This window comes from Pipra filicauda, unplaced genomic scaffold (assembly GCF_003945595.2).
Source record: "Pipra filicauda isolate LSUMZ 115617 unplaced genomic scaffold, ASM394559v2 scaffold3_size10097308_pilon, whole genome shotgun sequence".
NCBI classification, from domain to species: Eukaryota; Metazoa; Chordata; class Aves; order Passeriformes; family Pipridae; genus Pipra; species Pipra filicauda.
Genome location: NW_024104532.1, coordinates 8380149 through 8405621, shown reverse-complemented (window position 1 = coordinate 8405621; position 25473 = coordinate 8380149). Strand labels below are relative to the sequence as shown.

Here is a 25473-nt window from a genome sequence, read left to right as displayed (position 1 = left end):
AATTCTCTGACAGTCTTTCTCCCCGCTTGAAGTAGATGAAAAATGCCCAATTTGTTAAGTGACTGCTGAGGAGAGAATTTCCCACACTCCAGCCCCATTTCACTTTCATTTAAAAAAAAAAGAAAAAACCCACACCAAAAAGCAACCCACGCTCACACAATAACCTCCTTCCTAGTTCTTTTCCATCTACTAGCTCCAAAACAATGTGGAAATACAAATGGATTCTATGAAGTAGTAATTTAAGTTAAAGAAGACAAAACTGAGAGGAGGGGAGGCAGAGTGCTGAATACCATGAAAACATTCCAGCCTCTACCTGCACCACCAGGTTTCCTCACCATTCTCAAAGTCAATATTTTCAGTGTTTGTGGCCTGTATTTCAATAACCAAACCAACACTCATGCTGTGTAGTAGAGTCCTGATGGCTTTTATTGTCAGCTGATGTCTTATTTTTCTTCTGCCCAGCTGGTTATTTTAATCCTGAAGCTGAATTACAAACATGTATTTCCTCCAGGATAATCGTGCACCCCAAATCCAGGCAGCTCTGAGCAGTGTAGGCTGGTTTATAACCCAGTTGTACCCTTGGTGGATTAGAGCTCCTCCCTACAGCTTTGTAGGTTTTCCTCTCCTTAAAAAAGAGACATATATAGGAACATCAAAAGAGAAAGCTATGAATTAGATAAGCCACCCCAGTTCTTTTCCTTTTTGTATTTTTCTAATTTCTGCCTTATACAAACATTCTGCTCTCTCCCTGGCTTTAGAGTTTAGAAATGTAGGGTGCAATTCACAGAGCTTTTCCCTTCCACTTCTTTTTCTTATTCACTGCTGTCACAGACCTCCTGGAGAGCCATCACTGTTTTGCTCATAGTCCTAGATTCAAATACAGCATCTCTTACCTCCAAAGAGATCCTCTCCTCAGCCTCATTTTCCTCTGGGTATCCAAGTGAAGAGGGGTCCAAACATATATAAAGGAACAAATGGGCTGCACCAAACATGTACTGTGTGCTTCAAATGGTTTTATGCTTTACCTGCTAGTTTATTTGGGACTTTTCCTTCCTCCTATCTGATTTTAGCCACAAGCAGAAATATGTAGCACTTCCACACAAAAAAAAATCCCCCCAGGAAATATAATCCTACTTTCCAAGGATCCTAAAAAGCCTCAACAAATACCCACCCCTCTTTGTTCTGAAACCTAAAAAATAATAATTAGTGGCTTCTACTGCTTAAAATAGGTCTTTTCTAAAATACACAGAGAGAGGAGGGGAGCAAGTGTTTTAAAATAGTTTGTTTCCCTGGGAAAAAGCTGCAAGCAGTTTGTATCACAGAAAAAAAATATATATCTGAAAATAAATAATCAAAAAAAAAAAGCTAAAAACTATTTCTGGTTTGATGTCTTTGGAAGAGAAGGCTAAGATCTATTTTACCTTAGGGGACCTTGTGGTGTCCTGTGGTAGATGGTATCTGAGATTTTTGCAGCTATGCTGTTTTTAGACAGAGCAGAACTCCCTGTTAGTGATTATGGGCCCTTTTCCTGGTTTATCCCGTTGTGGTGACGCTGCCTGGCCAGAGCCAAGCACCCAGACCAGCCAAACAACCCTAGGGAAAGCAGCTGTGGGATGGCTGCCCCTGTGCTGGAGCTCTCCCATCATGACCATTGTGAGATGATGTGACACCACCCCAGGACAGGCACCAGTGACAGCTGGACAGGGCTGAGGTGGATCATGGCACTGCAGCTGCTTTTGCCACCCTGTGAGTTTTTAACTGCATGTTTGATAGAGAAACAGGAAGGTTTGAGGTAGTGTGGTTCAGCCACAAGGATATGGACTGCCTAATAAACACTGAAGGCTTAAACAAGTACTTAACTATCAGCTTCTTTTAAATTTTGGAACCTTAGCTATAACTTCCCCAAGACAAAGAGTGAAAATTGTGGTCAGAGTTTGGTCTGTTTTCTTCCTTTTATTTGAAAGAGTGCTGCCTTACATGGAAGTGTCTCAGTTTTAGTTACTTGGCAAATATGAAGTGTGTTTGCTTTCTGTGCAGAACATAAAAAGGCACCCACATTCCCCAGTTGTGTAACTAGGAATGAGAAGAGCTGGAAGAGTTGGAAGGTTTTGGCTTTGTTCAAGAGCCTAAGCCCAATTTCCAGCCCTGTTTTTTTAGAAGAGAACCACATGTCACTGCTATCAGATTGGAGTCTCCTATCTCATCTTCTGGGACTAAAGGAGGAAATAGCACAGTAACTGGCAGAGCTGCAGCCTGTCTTCAGCCTCAGTATGGGTGTCCTGTTATGTTGGAGTGCTCCAGCTCCAGGATTTCCTCTGGTCAAATTCCCATCTGTAAAATGTAAAGTGTCATGTTTGTGGAATAAGATATACCAGAGAATTTCTCTTTGTTCATCAGGAAACAGTGTATCTATAAGAAAATGGAATGTCAGCTACTGCTGTCCTAAAGGATGGGTGGGATGAAATCATCCTCAAATGGGATGTACAATTCATTAAATCCAGTCTGTGAAGAAGCACAGTGAGAAAGAAGCAAATCTTTCTGCATATGAAGTGCTCTTCAGAGACCTCCCTCGATTCAGGCACCGTGTTGGGTTCACGTGGCAAGGTTTTGGTGGCAGAAGGAGGAAGGAGGCTGCAGGGGTGGCTTCTGTGAGAAGAGATCGGGAGCTGCTCCCCTCTCAGACCTGCCACTGCCCAAAGCTGAGCCCATCAACAGTGCTGATGAAAAAATGTGAGAGAAGCAAGCGTGCAAACACCAAGGCCAGTGACAAAGAGGAGGGAAGGCTCCCATGAAGACCACAGTGAGGCAGGCTGTGCCCCTGCAGCCCAGGGAGAACCCATAGAATCATAGGATCAGCTGGGTTGGAAGGGATCTCTGAGATCATCAAGTCCAACCCTTGATCCAACCCTGCTGTGGTTCCCAGCCCATGGCACTAAGAGCCACATCCAGTCTCATCATAAAAACCTGCAGGGACAGGGAATCCACCACCTCCCTGGGCAGCCCATTCCAGTGGCTGATTACCCTCTTGTCTTACTGATCACTGCCTGGGAGAAGAGACCAACCCCCACCTGGCTACACCCTCCTGTCAGGGAGTTGTAGAGAGTGAGAAGGTCTGCCCTGAGCCTCCTCCTCTCCAGGCTGAACAACCCCAGCTCCCTCAGCCTCTCCTCTTAGGACTTGTGCTCCAGCCTTGTTGCTCTTCTCTGGACCTGCTCCAGCACCTCAATATCCTTCCTGAAGCAGACTCCTGGCAGGAGCTGCAGCCCATGGAGAGGAGGAGCCCAGGCAGGAGCAGGTTTTCTGGCAGGAACTGTGTCCCTTCAGTCTGCTCCTGAAAAACTGTATCCCACAGAAGGGACCCACGGTGGAGCAATTCTTGAAGAACTGCAGCCTGAGGGAAGGACCCACATTGGTGAAGGTCATGAAGGACTGAAGGTTGGAGCAGGTCATGAAGGACTGTGTCCCATGGGATTTAGCCCATGCTGGAGCAGGGGAACAGCATGAGGAGGAAGAAGTGGCAGAGACAAAGTGTTTTGAACAGATCACAACCCCCGTTTCCCCATCCCCATGTTCAGACTATATGAATCTACAGTGTGTCCAGTGTCCTCTCTGCCAGCTCTGGAAGGACGTCTCAGCTAACGTGTGACATCTCAGGTGTGACTGCACTAGACTGTGTGAATAACTGAATCAATCCCTAACAGATTCCAGACAAATTGGAAGGCATCCATATAAAGAAATACAGCTCAAAAATTTAGGTAGTCCAGCAAAATCAGGATCTGTTCCAGGCACAGTGGTTCTGAGGGATAATGCACCTTGTAGGAGCACTGGAAATTGTCTGGTTCAGTCTCACAGACTGCGTTGTGTGGCATTTGGGATGTTGAATATGGTTTTTCATGCTTTGGCGGTGCGTAGAACTAGAACACATTCCTTCTTCAGGATTCTGAAATAGTGAAAGGATCATTATTTCCATACCCAGATCTTGTTTTATCCATTATCCTTTCGTTAAACCTCAAGATTTGGGATAATTGCTCCTTGATTCTGAAAAACAAGGCACTGTGGGAATCTCGATGTTGAATCTAACTTTAGGTTCCCACTTAACAGGTTGAAACCTGGTAAGTGAAAGATTTTAAGAACTAACACAGGATAAAAAGCACAAAGTAAATCTTAGTTCTTTGCCTACTAAGTACTGTGGGCAGTGTTCATCAAGCAAGAGCAAACTTCAGTAATCCTGCAGAAAGAATTCTGCTACAGTGCATTCCAGGTAATTTCCTTGATGTTTTGATATCTAACATGGCAGCATTTGCTACTGAAGGATTTTCACAGAGTTTCTCATCTCTTCATTGCAAGTTCAAACAGCTTGGAAGTAAAAAAATTCATCTTTTCTTTATTTTCTAAGATGAGCCTCAAATCGATTTCATCAAACATCAACAACATTCCTTACTGAATTACACTGTTGGAGGAACATCCTATATCTGTTCCACCCAACCATTTTTGGGTTCAGTGTTCTGAGATTTCCAGTTGGCGCTGACTTCTTTTTAAATGAGTGAAAAGAGAACAGGGGAAAACAAAATAAGGAAGGCATTTCTTCCGGTACAAATTATTAGATATAAAGTGAGTAATCTCTTAGGAGAAAAACAGCACATGAATTTTTATTAGCAGTAAAGACAAGAGTTCCATTCTGACTTACCTGGCAAAGTTCAGAACATTGCAACCCACTGTTTAAGTGCTTACCCTGTCCGGCCTGGAAATATTTTCTCTGTGGACACAGGCCAGGCTTTCCCCATCCTTTCCTCACTGCAAGCACGTTCCTTTTCTCAAGTAATATTATGAAATTCTTGACAGTATTTTTACTGTTCATCTTCCAGGCCCTGCTAAAACTTCTTTAGCGTTAAGGACAGGAATATTTTCTGTGTTGCTTCATCAGTTATTTCTTGAATGCTCTGAATGACAGAACAAAGTATCACCCAAGTGACTTATGGAACAAAAGAAAAATCATTGAACTCACTGGTTGCAAATTGGTACTCTAAATTGTCTTTTCAGAACTGCAGTTCTACTTACAGATAAATAAGTAAAATACTTTTACTGCATCCAGTTTCCCTTTTACTGATTAAGGAGAAATAGTGTAACTTGGATCCTGGCTTTAAAAGCCTAATGGGGCATGAAATAAATAGCTCTCATGACAGCACAGAATGGAAAAAAGAAAGATGATTATTAAACTGTGTGTAAAAGTCCTCTTTATTGCTCTATTGTTGTTTTGGCTTCGTTCTGAGACGTGGGGAAGGCTACAGAAAAGCCTAAGCATGTTTCTTGGCAGCTCTTCAGAAGCAGTGAGCCCTGCGGAAAGCCCCGTGAAATTCAGGATTTTGCTGAAAAATAGGACCAGGAAAATGTTGCATGAGGCAAAAAAAAAAAAAGTTTTGTTGCGGTTTCTTAAGACAACAATCAGTGCTGGTGAAGGGGACAAGGGAGGTAGTTTCAAAAGGTCAGAATACCTTTGTTATTATTTGGAGATTTTTTTTTTTCCTTTTTTTTTTTTTGTAATTCATGAGTCAGCAGCAATGGCAGATCCACCTGTTACTGTTCCACCTCTCAGTATACCTTGGTTCCAGTCTGAAAATTGCAATTTTTTTTCTGTGGTAGGTCAGAGTGCTTCCTCCATTATTTAGGATTGAAAAATGCTTCACTGATTAAAAAAGAAATATAGCTGTGGTTTCCCAGTCCATTTTATACAAGCACTTGAGAAACCTGTGGAGCTCTGATTTGAGAATGTGTGGGAGAGAGGAAAATGGGGAGGTTGGATTGTTTTCTACGTTTGGGAAAGCGTTACACTGAAGTTTTCTCTTGTTTTAGCACGATCAAACATCTTCCACGAAGACAATCAGTGCTGCTAGGAGCTGGCCTAGGATGAATGTCCATTTTGTTTTTGGGTTCACATAACTATCCAGGGAGAAACTTGGACTGGACTTTTCATTGCTGCACAGAGAAGCAGCTCTGTGTCACTTTAAAAAAACAGAGGATCAGATTTTTCCTCTGATACTGACATTAAAGCAACCAATGAATGTTGCACTCTCAGGTCTGAGGGCAGATTTTTTTGGCCCAGATATTTTCTGAGTGAATAAAATACGGGAGAGAAAGACTTTGTGTAGCTGGTGCCTTGGGTTTTTTATTTTCAGAAAGTGTTTTATTTCCCTGGCATGCTTTCTGCAGTGTCTACTGGACGCTGGTGGGGCCTGAAATAATGACCCAGAAGTATTCTCTTCCTGAGATGAGGCTGCTCTAGTTGCAAGGCGTTCCCAAATGAACTCCCTAATGAGTGATAGATGGGAAAAATAACAGGAAGGATCCTTAAATGTTCCAAGTTTTGCATGAAAAATATCATTTTTTTGGATGCTGTGTTTGGTACCTAGCCTAGAATTCTCCTACATTTTGATAGTGGTGTCTTCAGAATGACACAGTGAGTCATAATATTTGACATTTGGGGAGATTTTTACTGGATCTCTAAGCACTTGTCAAGACTGTTCAGAAGAATACTTTAAGAAGAATTATGATTTCCTTTGAGAGTTTTGAAACTGTTCATATTTTTTAAAGCCTGTTTCCTTTTCCTCAAAACAAAGCAAAACAAAAAAAGAAACTTCAAAAGTATGTGTTGACCATTTTTGGTGAGAGCATAGTTGAAGGCATCTATCCACACTGTATCCAGGTGTTAAATGGTCTTCCAAAAATACTTCAAGCTTCAGCTTATTGAGTCCTTTTAGTGTCACCAGCCAATTAGTTTCTTTTCATGTTTATTCTCACATAAGATCCGTAGCACCCAAGGGACACGGGGAATTCTGAGATGACAAACTGGAAGTTGTTCCACGCATCAGAGCAAGGTCTGACCTGCTGTTTTTCAGGTCCAAGGGAGTCCCTTTGCTTGTTAGTATTTGGGAGGGTTGGTGGCCTGTGGATTTGGGGGTTGCATTAAACAGACCTGTCTCCAGTTCTGCCACCTCAGAGTGTTAATAGCTGTCCCCAGTGACAGAGGGCTTTATTATGGCAAGACTTGAGCATCTCAAGTTGCTTTTGAGGAGCAGTAAAGTACAGTGGCAAACCTCAAGGCCAGTGAATGATCTGTTTCCCTGGTTCCCATGGATCTGCAGTGTTCAGTTTAACTGGCATTTCCCCTTTCCTGAGCTGGATACCTTCATGACATTTGCCCAGGATTTATCCAGGGTTGTAAAAAGACTTGGTAGTATTTCATAGCGGAGACTTCCTGGGTTTCCTTGGCTCCAGATGGAATTGGGTGTCTTATAACTGATACTATGAACAATAAACTGCAGGTTGCCATGTCAGACCTCTCCAGTATTGCCAAACCCAGCCCACTAATGAGTCATGAGGGGGTGTGTGGCACATGAGTACAGGGATTGTGCTGGTGCTGCCCCCTCTCATGCCTTGTATTCTCGCTCCAGTGTCTCATTTACGCCTGAGAGCTCTCAAAAGAAGACACAGCAGATATTCCATGTTTGAAACGCACAAAAACAGTTGGGTAATTTTTGCAAACACATCTTATACTTCCCTTCTAATATGAAGAGTTTTATCAAGAGAGATGTAGCTTGTACTGTAGGGAGGCTGGACATGTGGGAGAAATAACCTGACTGAGCATTAGCAGCTGGGGGAGTTAACAACTTAAACCATACCTATCAACACCAGAGTCATCCTCAAAATTGTGCTCTCAGACACCCCTGCCAGATCACAAAACTGATAAGAGATGAATGGTTCTGATTTGCATTTTCCATCTGAATTCTGACCTTTGTGGTTTGCTTGGCTTGTGTTTTCAAGTGTTTCTCCGTAGCCACTGGAGTGTAGAGAAATGTAAGGGTTTTTGAGTTTCTTCCAAGGCAGGTGGAGCTGCAGCTCCGTGAAAACACCCCAGAACATTGCCAGCCCTCCAGTGCCTCCCATGTTATCCTTTTTCCCACACTATCCACATGGCCTGTTTGCTTATGTGATGGTATGTGCTGTGTATAGGCACAGAAAATATGTATAACCCTGAAACCCTGCAGATGTGCTCTTCTGATAGAGCTGCACAGGGGACTTTGGGACTGTAGCTTTTGAGGGTTTCCATGTTGAGACTACCTGACCTTTGCTTTTCCTGCAAGGCTTTGGGAGGTGTGGGGTAGGTTGGATTCTGGGGAAGGCAAAGATTTCTGTGGTCTTTGGCTGGATCTCAAATCCTGGGGTACTGAAGTGTGACCTAATAATTTAGGACTCTGAGAAGGGTTGTATTTAAATAAACTATCTGGGTTTGAACATTCTGCAACTATTAATTATTAAAATTTATACAAATCCAGGGAGGTTCATGGCATGTTACACACCATACCTAGAAACAGCTGAGCTGAGCTTACATGTGATGGATTTTTTTTTTTTTCTGAAAAGACATCATCTCCTGTGAGCACAATAGAGCTAGTACTTCTCTTATAAATAGTGAATGTTTTATAATTGCATGCAGCCCTAAAGCTGGTTCCTATTATGGAGAGTCACAGAGGTTCGAGGGGGAGACTTTGTGAGTTGTTTTTCTTCTGCAGAATGATGTCCAATTGACTCCTTTGGCAGAGTATTAACTATGGCTAAAATATGTGTCCGTGTGAAAATGCTACGGTCTAATGAGCAACTTCACTTTTGTGTCACTTTCTTGCTTTGAAATAAGAGGTTCTGGGTCAGGAACTGCCCATTTGATCCCTTGTCTGTCTCCAAGTGGAGTTTACATGTCAGTACTTTTTATGCCAGCCTTTCAAATCCATGTGATGGAAACACTGTGGTCACTGTAGGTCAAAGGAGCCCAATTTAATGAAGTCTCAACAAGTTGTATTGTCACTTCCTGCTGAGCTACTGAGCTGTCTCCACTGAGGGAGATTGGCCATCCCTGGATACCATGGGTGTTCAGGGCTGTCCAGGTTGTGTTACAGCTTTATTGCTTTTCTCTTTCCTCAGGTGAACTGTGTGATGAGGTGATCAACCACTGTGTTCCTGACCTAAACCCCTGCCAGCATGAGTCCAAATGTGTTCCCCTTGACAAAGGAACCAGGTGAGCATGTGTTGTCTCTGCACACTGGGAAAATCCACCCATTGGCTTGGCTGGGGTTGAACTGGCAATGAGTTGGGGGCAAAAATAATCAAACTTAATACAAATAATGCAAGACTATATATGCTTCAGATCATGTTACATTTTATCTTTAATGAATACATACATACTTTTCTAGCTTTCTGTGGTTTACTTGAAAATAGTGGATGAACCCTCAGAGCAGAGAAATTATTCTGGAAGAGAGCATGGCAAAAGGAGAACTTACAGAACAGTCACTGCAAAGTATCTTAACCTGCATCAGAAAAAAAGGACAGTTTCCTTATGTGTTTCTTAGTGCATTTATAAATTCAAGCAGCATAACAGGAGCCTTAAATCCAGAGCTGGATGGCTCTCACTCAGGACTCACCTTTTCCATTGGCCTTGCTTGCTTCATCTGGGATTTGGTGAAGTCTGTGTGTGCATTTGCCTTTTGGGAATGACCTGCCTGTTTCACAGGGGCAAAATAAAGGCTCGTGTTTTAAGTGGCAGTAAAACATCTGGAGGGTTGGGGAGTTTTGAGAGGTGTGCAGTAGCAGTGTTCATCCCTTGTGTGAAGAGGGAATTTCAGAGCAATTTAGCAAATGGAGACAGCCAATTGAAAAGTCAAGCTCTGTGGAAAGCTTGTCAGGAAAAGATCTTTGAATCAAAGTAAGAAGGAGAGACAAATCCAGGAGAGTGCAGTGCAGTGTGAGCTGCATTCTGCACCTTCCCCTAAGGCTGTTCTCCCAGCCATCATTCAGTCCTGGGTGCTCCCTCCTGGGATTTTGGGGAGCACACCCAGTATATCCCAGGAGAGGGATGGTAGCACTCTTTGGTCTTCCTGGTAACTCACAGCTGGGGTCAGACTGTCCTGTGAAGCCACCAGATTGTCAGAATAGTGTAAACTGATACACAGGACATTTCAGGAGAGCTGAAAGGAAATGAAGCAAAATTTTAGAGATGTTTCAGATGGAAAACAGATAGAAATGTTTCCAAATCTTGAGAAGGATGAAGCTATTAAATGATTGAGGGTGGTTCCTGAAATTATGTACAGGATAAGGAGCTGTGTGCTGGTACATAAATAGTCCCTGATGTTCTTTGCAGGTTTCATTCCTTGTTAATCCAGCATTTGGTTAATCCAGTAGCTGTGTCAGGTTATGAGATGAAGGAGGGTATAGAGACAGCTGTGGCCCTGAATGGTTTTACTCTTGCTGCAAGCATTTCTATACCTGCCACCCAAATAATTGGAGAAAATAAGACTTTTTTTCACATGCTTGCTAGAAAAGTGTTCCTCACAGTGAGACCATTAACCCTTGAGGGGAGCCTAAATAACTACTTATAATTATTTTTCTAAATATAGCAAAACTATATAAAAATAATATAGAAAAAACTATATTTAGTTTTTCTAAATTTAGAAAAATTATATTTTTCCATACTGTTTGTCGTGTTATTCCTTCCACTATTCGTAGAATGCTACAGAAAAATCCCTTATTTCTTTACTGCTCCTCTCCCATTTTGCTTTCTAGCAGCCAAAATTGAGAGGTGAAGGAGCCTGCCCAGCCTTGAATGTAGAGTTGTGCAAGTATTTCTATTTCTTTCATGCTTTAGTGGCACCAAACTGGTCAGAAATGGGCTGAGAGCCCTCAGCAGTTTTGCAGTGAGGTGTGGGTGCTGCTGGGGCTCACTGAAATCAGCAGCCTCTGCTCCTGTGCTGTAGCTGATCCCTTGGGCAGCCTGATCTCCTGATCTGGGATGTTCCATCCATTTAGGGTGTCATGGTGCAGGATAATGCTGCAGGCAGAAGGAGTCAAGCTCAGGTGCCTCTGTCTGCTTCCAGAGGCAGGGAATATTAATGGCAGGATTCAGGCTTGTTCCTGAGCTGTTTGTGCCCTGGGCATGTGAGTAGGACACACCAGTGAGGGATATCATGGCAGCAAGGACAGTCTGTCTGTCCTGCCCTCAACTCTAGTCAGTCCACAACTCTGCAGAGGGAAGAAAAGATGACAAAGACAGGAAAAAAATAGGAAGCCAAGTTATTTATTAATCTGGGGAGGGAAATTCCATCCTGGCCCTGCAATAGAAGCCATGATTCAGGGCTTTAAGGCAACAGACGTTGAGTGCAGATGCAAATGCCAACATTTTTAATACAACTGGACGTGTTTTTAGGCTCTCTCTGATACTGGGAATGTTGCCATCACCACAAAGCTGTAACAGAAAACAAGATTTCAACAGTAGTGGTGTCAGATGGTCACTGGGAAATGAGATAACTGATCTAATCACATAAATTACTCTCTTACCAGGATTTGAACATGAAGGTTTCTTTGCCACTTTCTTTACTGCATCAGACTTTTACTGATTGACACCTAGTCCCTTGCTGGCGTGTGGGATAAGGATGGAGCTACCATGCCATCATTCCCTGGTGGGGGGAGACCTTGGTTTTCTGGGAAGAGTCTGGGTGAGGAACTCATGGGGCTGAATTTCTCACCTGCTACACTCCAGGCAGGAATTTTGTGGTAGCTTCAACCTACATGTGACATACCAAGAGCTTAGATGAGACTGACCCAAAAGGAATTCCATGTTTCTAAAGGAAAAGCCAAGTTTGGAAGCAAACTGGACTATTTCAGTGTCTCTGGCTGCACAGAGCTCTTTGCTTTCTGAGCTAAAATTGCAGGTGGCTTTTCTCCCTTCCAGCCTCCACATCTTTATTGCACTGTTACTATAGAAGAAGAGTAGCTTTCTGTGTGCCAGAAAACAAAACAAAACAAAAATCAACCAAAAAATACCGTTTAACACAATGAAATTACTTCCAAAAAAAAAAACCTTCAGAAAAGGAGCATGTTTTTCCATTCACTGTATTGATGTTGGAGCATGGTATAAATATAGTTTATTATTCTAAAGCTTGGAATTATTACCTGACAGCTTAAAATGCTGATTTAATGCAGCCCTGCAGAGAAAAGTGGTGGTTCTGTCATTACTGAGATAGCCAATACACATCATAAAATTGATGCATGGCAGCCCTGTATAAGGAACTGCACATCGTTCATTATTACATCACTTTATATTAGGACTGCAGGGATCAATAAAAAGCAACAGGATTAAATGCTGCCAATTCTCCTCACAAAGTCCTTTGATTGACATTATTTCCTTGCAGGTGTGACTGCAATGCTGCCAGAAAATGCTGCCCACTTCTTAGGGTTTGGGGAAGGAACACCTTTTGCTTTTTGTTCTGTTTTGTCATCTCCATTATGTTAATCACAGTATTCCCTGAGCCACCAGAGTGTAAAAAAAAGCAATTCAGGTGTGCAGAGCTGGGACATCAACCTTTCTGTGGCTGTGGAGGGTTGTGGTGGGGCCTCTCCTGCAGGGAGGGTGGAGACAAGAAGTGTGTGGATCTGCCCAACCTTATCCACCCGACAGCCACAGATCCACAGGCTTTGCTCCCCTGTTTTAGCCAGTCACGAGCCACGTTTTGACGTGGAGACTGAAGGTCACAGTGGCTGCTGTAGCCCTGATGCTGTGGCAGCTGCTCCCTGGCCATTGGCACACACAGGACACGCTGCTGCACTTTGGCAAGTGCCACCCACCTCACTGCCTTGCCCTGGTGAGCTGGGGAGTGGCCAGGAGCCACACACTGTCCTGGGAACCAGTCAGCACAATGACTGCTGCCTGCAAAGTGGAAATATTTATCCTCATCACTCCCATGTGTCCAGTTCCTCTGAAGAAGTTTTGCACTAGGTGCTTCCTCCTGCACTTACCCCACCAGGCTGCTGGCAGGGAGGAGGAGGATAAATAGATGGATGGAGCAGTAGTTTTGCTCTTGGTGCTGCCTCCCTCACCTTTATAATGTCTCTCCTCTTCCAGCTCTCGGTGGCAGGCACTCTGAGTCCAACCATGAGGCTCTAGCAAGAGCACAGACCTCTCTTTTATTGCTAAATTAACTGTAGTTCTTCCCTTGTTTTGGTTGAAGTGGTTTGCCTTTTGTTTTCCAGATGTGCAACAACATCCAACGGGGAGGAGTAAAACGTGTTTTATGGACTAAAGAGTGTTCATGACTAAACATTGTCTGCAGTATAGATTCAAAAAAAAATGCTGCTCAGCAATCCCAAAAGATCTGATCCAAGTCAGAGACTTTGGGATGCATTTTCTATTGTCAGGATATAAACTTCTGCAAGACTTATAAATAGAAATGCTGATGCAGCCTTCGTACAGCAAACTTGAGAATTGCATAAAATAAAACAAAAGGCTATGTCTGCAGGCTTGGGTACATCCCATGGTGATGCTCCTGTGAACGGTGTTCCTCCACCAGCAGCAGGTACAGGCTTTGCCTGAGTGTCACCACGGGAAAGGACAGGCTGCAAAGATAACTTTCCGTAGTTGCAGCAGCATTTTGTCTTGCAATTGAATGGCAAACAGGTGGTGGTCTCACAACCAATGGTCTTTTCCTTTAAATTGGCTGAATGTTGTGGCCTGTTCGCAGATTGCTTCCATTTGGAAGGCAGGAACCTTCCTGTGCTCCGTGGAGCTGCACAGGGCCAACCTCAGACACTCAGCACCAGCAAAATCACAGTCTGGGGCACCAGAGCCACTGCCCTGGCAGAATATTGCCCTTCAAGTCTGTGAGGTTGGGGAAGATGTTGTCATCTTTAGCAGAACTGGGAGACAACTGTGTGATCACCCTTCTCCACAGCCTTGGCTGAGGGAAAGCAGTAGTAGGGTGTTGCTTTGCTCAGCTCGAATTTCAGCAGATTGCAGAACCTCAAGTGCAGCCAGCCAGGAGGGACCTGAGCGTTTCTGATGGCAGGAATTCTGCTTGATGCTGCCAGGAGTAATTGCTAACACCTCCCCACCTCAAACCAGATTGGTGCTGGGCTGCCTGTGTGTGCTGTTGTTGTGATCACGGAAACAAGCCATTAAGGGCGACTTTCTTGCCTTTCAGATGCGAGTGCTTGCCGGGTTACAGCGGCAAGCACTGCGAGATCGATGATGATGACTGCGTGGGCCACAAGTGTCGTCACGGAGCCGTGTGTGTGGATGCTGTCAATGGCTACACCTGTGTCTGTCCCCAGGGCTTCAGGTACGAGGGAGGCAGCTCCTCCCTGGAATGTCAGGACACTTTCTTTCAGTGCTTTCATGCTCAGGGCTAATCAGCCTCCAGTTACAGCATTGATCTGTCATTGCCACGTGAATGGGTGGCTCGGTGCCTCAAGTCCTGTACCTGAAGGAGGTCTTAACTGGGCCCAGGGGGCTGCAATTCTGGCTTGGAAAGCAGCAATTTGCCCCTTGAGCAGTGCTGTTAGTCTGCCTGCCCCAGCCCTCCGTGGTAACACACTCAGCACGTGAGGTAATACACTCACATGGATTATATGGAGATAAACCCAGCGTGTGCAGAGCGAGTAAAGAAGAATAAAATTGCACGTATGAACCCTCAGACCTGGCTGCAAGAAGGTGTGAGTCTGAAGATTTTGTGCCAGTGTCTCGGTGCCTCTTGGTGGAGGAGCTCAGTGTGATTTGGGCTGTAAATTTCCAGTCTCTCGTTCTGACAGCTGCCAATATATCTGACTCCTGGAAATCTCTCTGTCTGTCAAAGATAAGTGTGCTCCTCCAAATGGATTCACTAATCATTGCCTGAGGCTGGATACTGGCTTCCTTCCAGCTAAACCTTGTCTGTGTTTGAAATACACACAAGACAAAGAAGGAATACCTGAAAAGATCAGCCTTGACAAAGCAGAAATTGCGTGAACACTTATAAATCTTTTTCTCTTCTTTGTATCTGCAACTGTTTTCATTCTTCTTGCTTTCATCCTTGCTGGTTTGGGGTTTTTTCCCCTCTCAACACACATTTTTGTTCCATAGCAGACAGCCTTCCCCGAATAGGCATTGATATATAGCATGATGTCAGCCCATGGTTTCGCTGAATCAGGCTTGTTATTTACAGGGTATCAGATATCCTCTGAATTTCAAATTCATGCCCTTTTCTCCGAGTTTCACTCTCTGCTTCAGTCCATTTGGGGATCTTGCAGATTGGTGACTGGTAAGGCTAACATGTGACTGTCCCACAGTGGGATTGTAAATCCTCGGTGTTATCTAATTGTTAGAGTTGAGAAATGGGATTGCAAAGCCATGTCTGGAGTCAAGGGTAACTTGAGCCTGTCATCAGATGGAAGTGACTGGGAGGCTTCTGCTGCACGTCCCCTGATTTTTAAGGCCTGTCAGTACTAGGCAGTGATGAATGTGAGGGGTTTTTTCCAGGAAAGCAGAGTCACAGTGTTTGGCAGAGATGTTTTGAGTTGTGACACCGCTGGGTGGAGCAGCAGGGGTCCCTTGCCATGTACCAAACAGCTCTACTGGCAATTTAAGCAGTGCCCCAGCTTGACTGGTCTCACCCCATGGGCTTCCAGAGCAGAACAAGAACAGCCCAGCATTGCTCAAATGATGGGGTTTCATTCCACTAAAAGTCCTCTAAGTAGAAGAAACATCTTTCTGCACAAAACTCCCAAACTCAGCTGCCAGCTTAGACAGCACTTCATAGCCCAAGGCACTGTGGGCAAGCAAAGTAATCCTGCTGCCTGTCAACAGCACAGCCAGGATTAACTTGAGTTCTCCTCTTTGCTTTATTTTTTTCCACTAGTCCATGCCACCTCCCTAAATTTCCTGTGCAAGATGCAAGGGAGACAAGGGTCTTTTGGGAGAAAAAGCCCTACCATGTTCCCTCTGCCAAGGCACAGAGCAAGCTGGAGCCTGTGTGTTCTCCATGCAGAATAGTCCCTGATCTCGTTTGATTTCAGGATTAAAATTCTGCTGACAAAATATGATCTCATTATTCTTCCCATGACTCCAGCCTTTTGTAGTTTAAAGGCCTGCTGCTCTGAAGGGGGTTCTGAGGTTTGGGTTTTTTCCCTGTTAAGATTACAATTGCAAATATGGTGATTGACAGAGTTCAGCCTTCTGATGTTCAGGGTTACAGACTCCCCTTTCTCAGAGCTGCCTCGGGCATGGGGATGTGTGGCAAGGAGATAACTGCAAGTGTTTGAAGGCTGCAAGTGTTGATGAAAAGGAGAGAACATAAGGAGTGGTCTGACAAAGGTAACTAGAAGACCTAAGATGATGATTAATGAAGTTTTTTTGGCTAAGTATCAGGAATCATTTCCCAGCAGTGAGCTTGCAGAGTGCCCTCCCAATTATCCAGGGCTTATGCTGTTGTAATAAATGCACAGACCTATAACAATTTTATGGTTGTCACTACACTGTATGTCAAAGCCACTTGGAGCCACACATTAATAAGGATGTTAAAACTTACATCCTCACAGGGCTGAACAAATGGCACTTGGGTGACTTTTAACAATGTAGGTAGGGCCTCACCCACAGTGAGTGACACCTCTCTGATGACAGCCCCAAAAAGCAGTCGTGCCAACATGCACACACTTGCTTTCCCATCTTACCATTTCCAATTCACTGGTCAGATGTACTTGTGCTCCTCACAGCACCTTTCCTTAGCACTCTGCAACCTCTTGCAACTTCATAACATACTTTCATCCTGTAGAGTTTTTGGTGTTTTCTTCCCAAAATAGCATTCGTTTACCCCCTGCAGATGAAAACATTTTAGAGAATTTGTGAGCCCTGCTGGATAAAACCCAAGTTCTCAAAGCTTCCCTCCAGCAATCAGCCTCACAGTAGTGTTACCTGGTAAATGCTGCTCTGGTAGGGAAGCACACATTAAGCTGCAGAGCCTGATGGAAGCACTGCTCCTCCACGGTGCAGATGCTTCTGAGTTCTCCACTGGGACAGATTGCTGCAAGAAACTCAGCAGTGATTATTTAAATAAAGGAGATCGTACCAGGCAGAATGGACTTGGCCGTGTCAGGCTGTGCTCCACATTCCACTGGTGAGAAAATAAGTCACATTAATTATTTCTAAATATGTCCTTTTAAAAATACTGAAAAAGAAAAGGGCTTGGCAGACACTGTTGCTCCTGTCATTTCTAGGTTCCAGTATCAGGACAGAAGCACTGGTAAAGCCACTGACTGAAGGGGTTTCAAAGCAAAGGAAGGGTGTGCAGGAGCCATGCCAGGAGCTTCAGGGAATCTTTCAGAGCAGCACCAAGCACAGACACACTGGCTTCTTCCAACATTTGCTTTCTGTTAGTGGAGGCTGTTGTGGGTCGCGTGGATTTTTTTATTATTATTATTTTTAACTTCCGTGAAATTAGAATTTTATACACTGAATTTTCCTTCTGTTTTCTCCTTGCTGCTGATGACAAAACAGAACAATGGGCATTAGGTAGAACCAAGCTCAGGGGCTGGGTTAGCAGTGCTCTGTTCTGCTAAGCACCTCTGGGAAGCAATTCCAGCTGAGCCCAGGCCAGGTGACAGCCACCTGTGGGGCTGAGCCTGGTCTGATCCCTTTGCTGGCTCTCCTGATGTGTTTTCCAGCCACAGATCCCAGCCCTGGAGAGGGAGATCACACACCTAATGAAACCAGGCTGTGAATAGGAATGTGCTCTGGTTGGACAGTCCCTTCCATGCCTGGCTGGCAGTGGGGACATGGCACTGGTGTGTCCCCAGCTCACCAGCTCTGGTGGGTCCGACTGCTGTGATGGTAGGAAATGCCACAGTAACTACCTTAAACTGGCAAGAATTGCTTTCTGTGTATCTAGCTTCTCATGAGATTGTTCCTTTTTTTTTTTTTAAATATTCCCTTGTTTTCTTGGAAAGGGGAATCCAAGCCATCTCTTGCTGAGTGGTGCTGCTCACCCTGCAGGAATGGGGGGCCTGTGGGGATCTGCCAAGGAGCTGCAGCAAAGGATCTTGCCCCAGAAGAGAAAGTCCCTGATCTATAAGTAATTCATAGTTTAGGTGTGTCCACAAACACATGTTCCCAAGAACAAATTTACTTTGAGAAACACATCAGACTGAGCAAAGACAAGCGTTTCCCAGTGTGCTGGGTTCACCCTGTCTGTGCTCACCAAAGGGGAGAGAAAATATAATGAAAGGCTGTGGGGTGAGATAAGGGCAGGGAGAGATCACTCACCAGTTACCATCACGGGCAAAACAGACCTGACTTGGGGAAACTATTGACAATTAAGTCAGAGTAGGGTAATAAGAAATAAAAACTAAATCTTAAAACACCTTCCCACCAAAGCTTCCTGCCCCTCTGAGCAGCGAGGTGGGAGTGGGATGGGCTTTAATACATCACTTGTCCTTGTGGTGGATAAGGGAAGTTTAGGGCAATACAGTGAGAAAACTGTTGAAGTGCAGTGTATCCTGAAGGTACCAAGAGATGGTTCTGGATGAGAAGGAAACTTCTGTATGTTTGTATACATGCCAAGCCTAAGTGATGGCAGAGCTGGAATGGGACAGTCCCTACAGCCTGTGCTCCCAGGGCAGCAGCCAGAGACCAGCACAGCACTCTGCTTCAGGCCAGCAGTGGTTTTCACCCCCCTTGTGCATATTCCCATGGAACAAACTTTTTTTTTTTTCCTTACTCACATTGCCATGTACAAGGCCAACACAGAGATTTGGACAAAGTTAGGATGGTGGTAGGATATTCCATGCTATATAGTGGCTGTGGGGAAAGGAGAGCTTTTCTGGCCTTCTCCTAAGTCCAAATCCCAAGTGTTTACATCTTTCAAGGTGTTCTTCAAGACTGCCTTTCATAAAAGTGAGACCCTAGGTCTCTCCTGTCAGACAGAAAAGCAGAGCAGCTCCACTGCCTCTAATGCAGTTCAGGATTTATCCCATCTATATTTTGTTGTGTATTTCTCTCTCATGTTTCCCAGAGGCAGACCAGAGAGTGGAGTGTGTTGGGAGAACAGGGGCAGGAAAAGCTTTTGTGCTCTCACTCCACACAGCACTAAAGATAGAGCCATGGTGCTCTGTGTAAAATTTAACGTGAGAAAACATAAAAGAAAAACAACCCTCTGCATTCCCTGCTGTTATAGAAGCAGCAGGTTCTGGCTGCTCTGGCTGAGCAAGCGTGGTCTGGAGTATGTTGTGGCTGGTTTATTTGCTGTTCTTGCATGTCTTGTAGCAGTGCTATTTACTGAAGGGCCATGGCTTGGGTTTCCATTCTAATTGTATCTAGGAACGTTGCCTAGAAATTCCCTGAGCTTCCATGTCTCACCTGCCTTGCTGGAGAGGAGTGAGGGTTCTGGCATTTTTGTGCTTTGTTTTTATAAGAGTGCTATTACTCCACAAAGTGCTCCTCGTGGGACAAGTGGGATTGCAGGACTGGGCTCATGCTTTATTCACTGCATGAATGGGTGTGCCACAATCCTCTCCTGGAAAACCCCCTGCCCCGTGCTGGTGAATGCTGTGCAACACAGAGAGATGGTGTGAGAGCCCTTGCCTACGGCCCTCACCACAGCTATCCATCCCTATGGTGTTCCCTGCAGCTATCTCCATGGAATTACCCACAGCTATCCATCCCCATGGTGTTCCCTGCAGCTGTCTCCATGGAATTCCCCACAGCTATCCATCCCCACGGTGTTCCCTGCAGCTGTCTCCATGGAATTCCCCACAGTTATCCATCCCCACAGCATTCCCCACAGCTATCCTGCCCCATGGTGTTCCCCACAGCATGTTCCCTACCCAGCAGCTTGTCATCGTTTTACTGCCTACATGTTGTCAAGCAGTCACAGGACTTGATGCAAAGAGTCTTTGCGCTCTCATCAGTACAAAAAGGGGTTTTCTGGGTTTGTGCAGTGGCTGTAATGAGGGATTTGGGGTATTGCAGGGCCCTGCCATGTGCAGCCAGCCTGCCCCAGCCCCTCTGCATCCCCATCGATTGCACAGGCCAACTGGAGGTACCGGGCAGAGATTTTTCATTTACTTTTTGCAGTTCAGTCTCACACATGACTTCAGTGTGAAAGAAGACTGCAGCTTTCTGCTCTTTCTCCCCTTCCCCTGCCCTTACACAGTGTCAGTGCCCCTCTGTGGCTGAGCCACTGCCGCCGGTGCCCTGTGAAATGTGCAGCAGCTGAGCCGGGAGGGCACCCCTGGGCCTGAGCCATCACTGATCTTGGGTGTCCTGGCCCCAGCCTGGGAGGTCAGAGGTTCCTACACACAGGCCTTGCTCACCCTCTCACACAGTCAAGTCTGAAGCACAGCACCTTCCTCTAGATCTTAGTGTGATTCTGCTTCAGATCTGGCATTTGGTTTTCAGCTGCCTCTGACTGGGGGAGAGCTTCCTTTCCTTTGCCTTTGCCTGATCCAGGACATTGCCAATCACAAACTCAGCTAACATAAAGTTAACGATCCTGCTGATGTTAGAAACTATCAGTTCAGGGGGGCTGCCCAGCAGATAGTGTAGCAGTGCATTGCTGCTGAGGCCTTTAGCAGTTGTCCATCTGTTGGTGATACACACTGATATACAGTAAACAAAGTGAGGGGGCTGTAAAACCCACTCAAAACAGAGGTGCTTGCCACTTACAACAGCAGAATAGACTCAGATCACAGAGCCAAAGATGAGGAAATCTCAGGTTTGGGTTTAAATGGCTCACAGATATCGCTGGGAACCTCTGCAGGGCACTGTGTGGGTGGAAGCTATTTCAGACAGGCTGTGGTACCTTGCAGAGCTAAATAACCAGTGCAAAGGGCAGTATAGATTGCTTTCAGTATCTGAACTGGCTCGTTCAGGGCCAGCACAGGGATTTCTGACAGCATTAAACTGTAAAGCTTTCACACAGCACAGCAGGCACACGGTAGCTGAACCTCAGTAGCAATGTGATGGCAGCATCTGAAAACGCTTCCTTCCCTGAAAAGTGGTGATAACCGAAAGTTGCTTCTTCTTTCCTTTACTTCTACAGTGGACTTTTCTGTGAAACCCCTCCGCCCATGGTCCTGCTGCAGACGAGCCCCTGTGACAACTACGAGTGCCAGAACGGGGCCCAGTGCATCGTCGCCCACCACGAGCCCGTGTGCCGCTGCCTCGCCGGCTTCGCGGGCCAGAGGTGTGAGAAGCTCATCACGGTCAACTTCGTGGGGAAGGACTCCTACGTGGAGCTGCCATCAGCCAAAATCCGCCCTCAGGCAAACATCTCCCTGCAGGTGTGTCAGGCAGAGCAGCCCAGTGCTCCTCTAAGCAGTAACTCCCGCCGCGTTTCACAACCAGGGGCTGTCGGCCAAGATGCTGAAAAAGTCAAGAGTCAACTTGTGAGCCCCCCCTTGTCTGCTCTAAAATTATTGAAATGGGAAGGAGCAACTGAGGCACTGGTGCACCTTCGTGGGCACACATCCTGCCTCCAGAATCTTGCCACTCTTATTCCCAGACTGGCAATGCAACCACGGATGATTCAGGAAGCCTCCCTGTCTTCTTACTGATTCACAGCTTTGTGCTTCATCCCGTGGAAATTAGTGTTGAATGTTAGGACACTCGATAAAAGAGGCTGCTCTAAATGGCCTCTCCAGATAATATTTTGTTTACTCTTTTGCTGTGCACATTCAGTCGATAAAAGGCCTGGGATTTTGTTACATTACACCTAAATTTGGGTTGATGTTTAAGTTCAGAAGGCAATTGAAAACAGATATCAAAGGTGCCAGGGCACTACTGTCATCGTTGTGTTTGTGGATCAAAAGTATCTTGGATACTTACTCCACTACGATATTTAAGTGATTTGAAATTGCATTCACAATCTAGTAAGCATTAAACTGATTTTTTTCCCCTTAAATTTCAAAGTAAGTGAAGGAATAATTTCTAGTTTTGTATGTTTTCTAATAAAAAGATAGTTATAATTAAAATAGCAATGTCAACACGTGGGAAAGAGGACCAAATTTCCACATTAGGAATAGATTTTTAAAGGGTGGTTCCTGTAAAGTTTATTCTAATGACAAAATTCCGTAAGTAATATTTATCTTTTCTTTAATAGCTTGAGCATGCTGTTCATATGAAAATGAAGCTGATTCATGTGTGTTTGAAACTCCAGCATTTCTTGAAAACCATCTATTATTTAATATTACGAAAGAGATTCTAAAATACAGACACTCTAAAATATGGCTCCCAAAAGGCTCCAAATACTGTAGGTCTACTTTAAAGCTGGAAATTTGAACAAAGCACATTACATCAGCTGTAGCTTCAAGAATAAAACTGATTCTTACAGAAAGCACATGCAGATGACATTCTCACTTCTTGTTTCCCAGGTTGGATATTATTCTTGCATCCAGTAATTAATTACTAGTGAATTAAAACTAGAATACAACACTGATTATTAAGAACAGATAGAGGAAATTGTATTAAAAAGTTCACAAGAAGAATAAAAGCTTCTAAGGGTAAAAGGATAGTGTTTAAATATATGTATAAATCCAAACAGATTTTTAAATTTGCTGTTTAGTTTTTGCATTTATCAACCATTATAAAAAATTAAAGAAAACTCAAGAAATACGTGCTGTGAAAATAGCAGGCAAGTTGTATTCAAAAATTCCATTTGGTCTCTTTTTTTGTACTATAGGGACAGTCGAGAGATGGAGACTGGGAAAGCGAAGTCCTTGTTTCTTGATTCAGCATTCCAGTTTTTTTCCCCACAATGTACACGAAAGCTAGAGGGATGAGGGCTACTCTATTCCTCTTGACTCTCTAAATGTCCTGTGAAATCAGCACAACTTGTTAATAACTGAGTAAATAAATGTGAAATGTGGGAACAGGTCCTTCTTTCCTTCCTCATGTCCACAGCAAGCCTGGGAGCAGCTCAGCACCTCCTGGCTCTTGCCCTCGTTGTCGCACATGAGTTATTTAATTATATTTGAATTGCACATATGATTTTGGTTTGATTTTTTTAATGTAGGGTTATTTCCGCTTTAATCATTCCCAAGCAACCTTACCTGGTTATTAATGTTTCACAGGTAGCCACGGACAAGGACAATGGCATCTTATTATACAAAGGTGACAATGATCCTTTGGCTCTGGAGTTGTACCAAGGACACGTGAGGCTCATCTATGACACACTGAATTCCCCACCTACCACAGTATACAGGTAAACAGACCTACCACAGTATACAGGTAAACAGCTAAACTTTGCCAAGACAGTTGATTTCCAAAATAGGTGGAGAAGAGGCAAGATTTTTCTAAGAAATGTGCATGGGAGAAGAACCTTTTATTTTATTTTGAGCTATATCTTTTATGCATGTAATTAGATAAGAAAGTTAGAATAAAGACTTAGCTAGAGGCTGCGTGGTTGAAAATTGACATTTATTGGCAATACCAGTGATACTGTGTCCTTCTGTAATTACAGAAAAATCTCTTTTTTGTAAAGATACAGTTTCTGGTGAATTTTGTCCTTGAAATAGTTCCAATTAATCAGTTTCTTTGTTGATATCTTGCGTTAATTTACTGTACTAAGACAGAATAGTGACTGTGCGACTGCAGGGTTAGACTGTCATATAGGAGGAGAAGGGCTGAACTCCTCTCCAGGGTGAATATTGTTAGAGGAACTCTTGCCTGTATCAGTAGTGACTACACAAACCATGAAAAAGCACAAACTGCAAAGGTAAGTTGTAGGGTAATTTGACCTTCAGACACTTGGCTTCTGAGGATACCAAACCCACAGGTTTCATTCATTAGTCACGAGACAGCAAAGCAAATGTACAAGAGAAATCCATGCATGGAGGTGTTTCTGGAGTAAAGAGAGTTGTGCTGCTCTTGTCATCCATGGTTCCTTCAGCAACCCTCTCCACAGGTTAACTCCCTGCTCGTTATTTTTAATCCCCGTTGCTCCAGTTTGTTCTGGGTACACATGCAGCTGTGGATGGAGTGTTTTGGGTTCAGCACAGACTCATGGCATTGGAATTCCCAGCCCACCTCACTCATCCTGCAGGAAGAGCATCCTATTAGAGCAAGGGACAGGATGGATGCCACCGCATATCACCAGCCAGGACAGGCCTTCTGCTTTTTCCAGAAAGTTTTCTCAGCACTTGGTAAAACTTGAGGCACCTTCTTTAGAGGAACAGTGGCTTGTTTAAGAAAATGCAAAAATTCTTTCTGTATGAAAGCAAATTGGATAATATCAATGCAGGCATGTCACCAGGAAGAGCACTGGCTTGGAATGAAGGGAGTAGTTTGCCTGTGATTTCCACCAGCAGGATGGATAGGTGTGAAAAGCGCCTCTGTGTGTGGCTGCTGATCCTAATTGATTTCATGTTCGAGCAGAGCTGGAGTTGTTCAGCAGTTTTATGCCGCTAATTAGAGCACGGTGAAAGCTCTTTACGTGTGGGCAGCACAGGGGTGGCAGGGGGTTAGTGGGGATGTTTGCTCACTGTTGTCATGGCAGAGCAGTGTGGTGACAAGACCTGCTGCCACCATCACAACAACACTTCATGGACCCGCTGCCTCCTGGCAAAGCTGCCAGGGATGGCGAGTGCCGGTGTCCTCATTATTCCCTCGCCCTTCTCGTGGATCAAGGAGGAGGTCTCCATTCACACTGACACCTCATTACCATAAGATTAATGGCCTGTTCACTGCATTCTGCACTGCAGTGATCTGTTGAGATGGGAAAGAAGCTGCTTAATACGATGCCCTTTCCGAAATGTCACTCTAATCTTTTATTAGTTTAAGGAGTGGAGCAAAATGGGATTAGCATGGAGCTTGATGGGAAAAGATTAGGTTGATTGAGAAAAACTGCAGCTAAAGAATGTCAGAAAGGGCCTCTAAATAGATTAACAGACTTGTTTTTCTTAAGGGCTGAAGAAGGAGGGGGAAATCTGCTTCTCTCCTTACAATTCTAGGATTTAAGGGTAGAAGGCATGAGTGGGTCTGGTTTGACCTCCCTGTATATCCTGTTTGACTTTTAGCTAAGGTGTGAGCTCTGTTTGGCTAAGACACAACTTCCAGTTTGGCACAAGAGTTTTGACAGGAAAACACCAAATAATGGAAAATCCCCCATTTCCTTTAGCAGTTCGGACAATGGTCAATTATTTCCCTTATTCAGGCATTGGCCATCATTTCTAAGTAGTGTCACTAATACCTTCTGGATGTTTTAGAGGCTTTCTCCAGGGAAATGAAAGTCCACTTATACCTTGTACTGGCTCCCATGAGTTTATCTGTACTTTTAATTGCATTGTCCCCTAACCTGCATTTTGATAAAATGAATAGGGGATTCAGTGTGATGCATTTTTTCTCAGCCTGAAGCAACTCTTTTCTGCAACTTCTACAATTTTGATTTTTCCTTAAAAACAAGGTTGCTAGGAGAACCTGTAACATTCAAGTCTCAGCCTCACCATTGATGAAATAGTTTTCCTTCTCCATTGCTTCCTCCTTGCTGTTTAGATGCCTCATCTAAATTTCAATCTCAGCAAAAGTGGACTGTTTGCTTTGAGAAGCTCTGTTGAAAGACTGTCAGATTAATTTTCATGGGCAATATTACATGCTGCTCTTCTCCAGAGCAGTCCACTTCTTGGACTGGATGAGCA

The 25473-nt window shown here is 44.4% G+C and overlaps 1 protein-coding gene across 3 annotated transcripts in view; it reads left to right on the top strand.

Moving 5' to 3' along the window:
- The window catches only part of SLIT3 (slit guidance ligand 3), a 479094-nt gene that overhangs the window by 433159 nt on the left and 20462 nt on the right, over window positions 1–25473 (top strand). For all 3 annotated transcript variants that reach the window (XM_027722165.2, XM_027722164.2, XM_039385199.1), the window contains 4 exons: window positions 8971–9064; window positions 14016–14153; window positions 20883–21123; window positions 22912–23042. In XM_027722165.2, the coding sequence (XP_027577966.2) occupies window positions 8971–9064; window positions 14016–14153; window positions 20883–21123; window positions 22912–23042 (604 nt within the window). The remainder of the gene's footprint in view (window positions 1–8970; window positions 9065–14015; window positions 14154–20882; window positions 21124–22911; window positions 23043–25473) is intronic.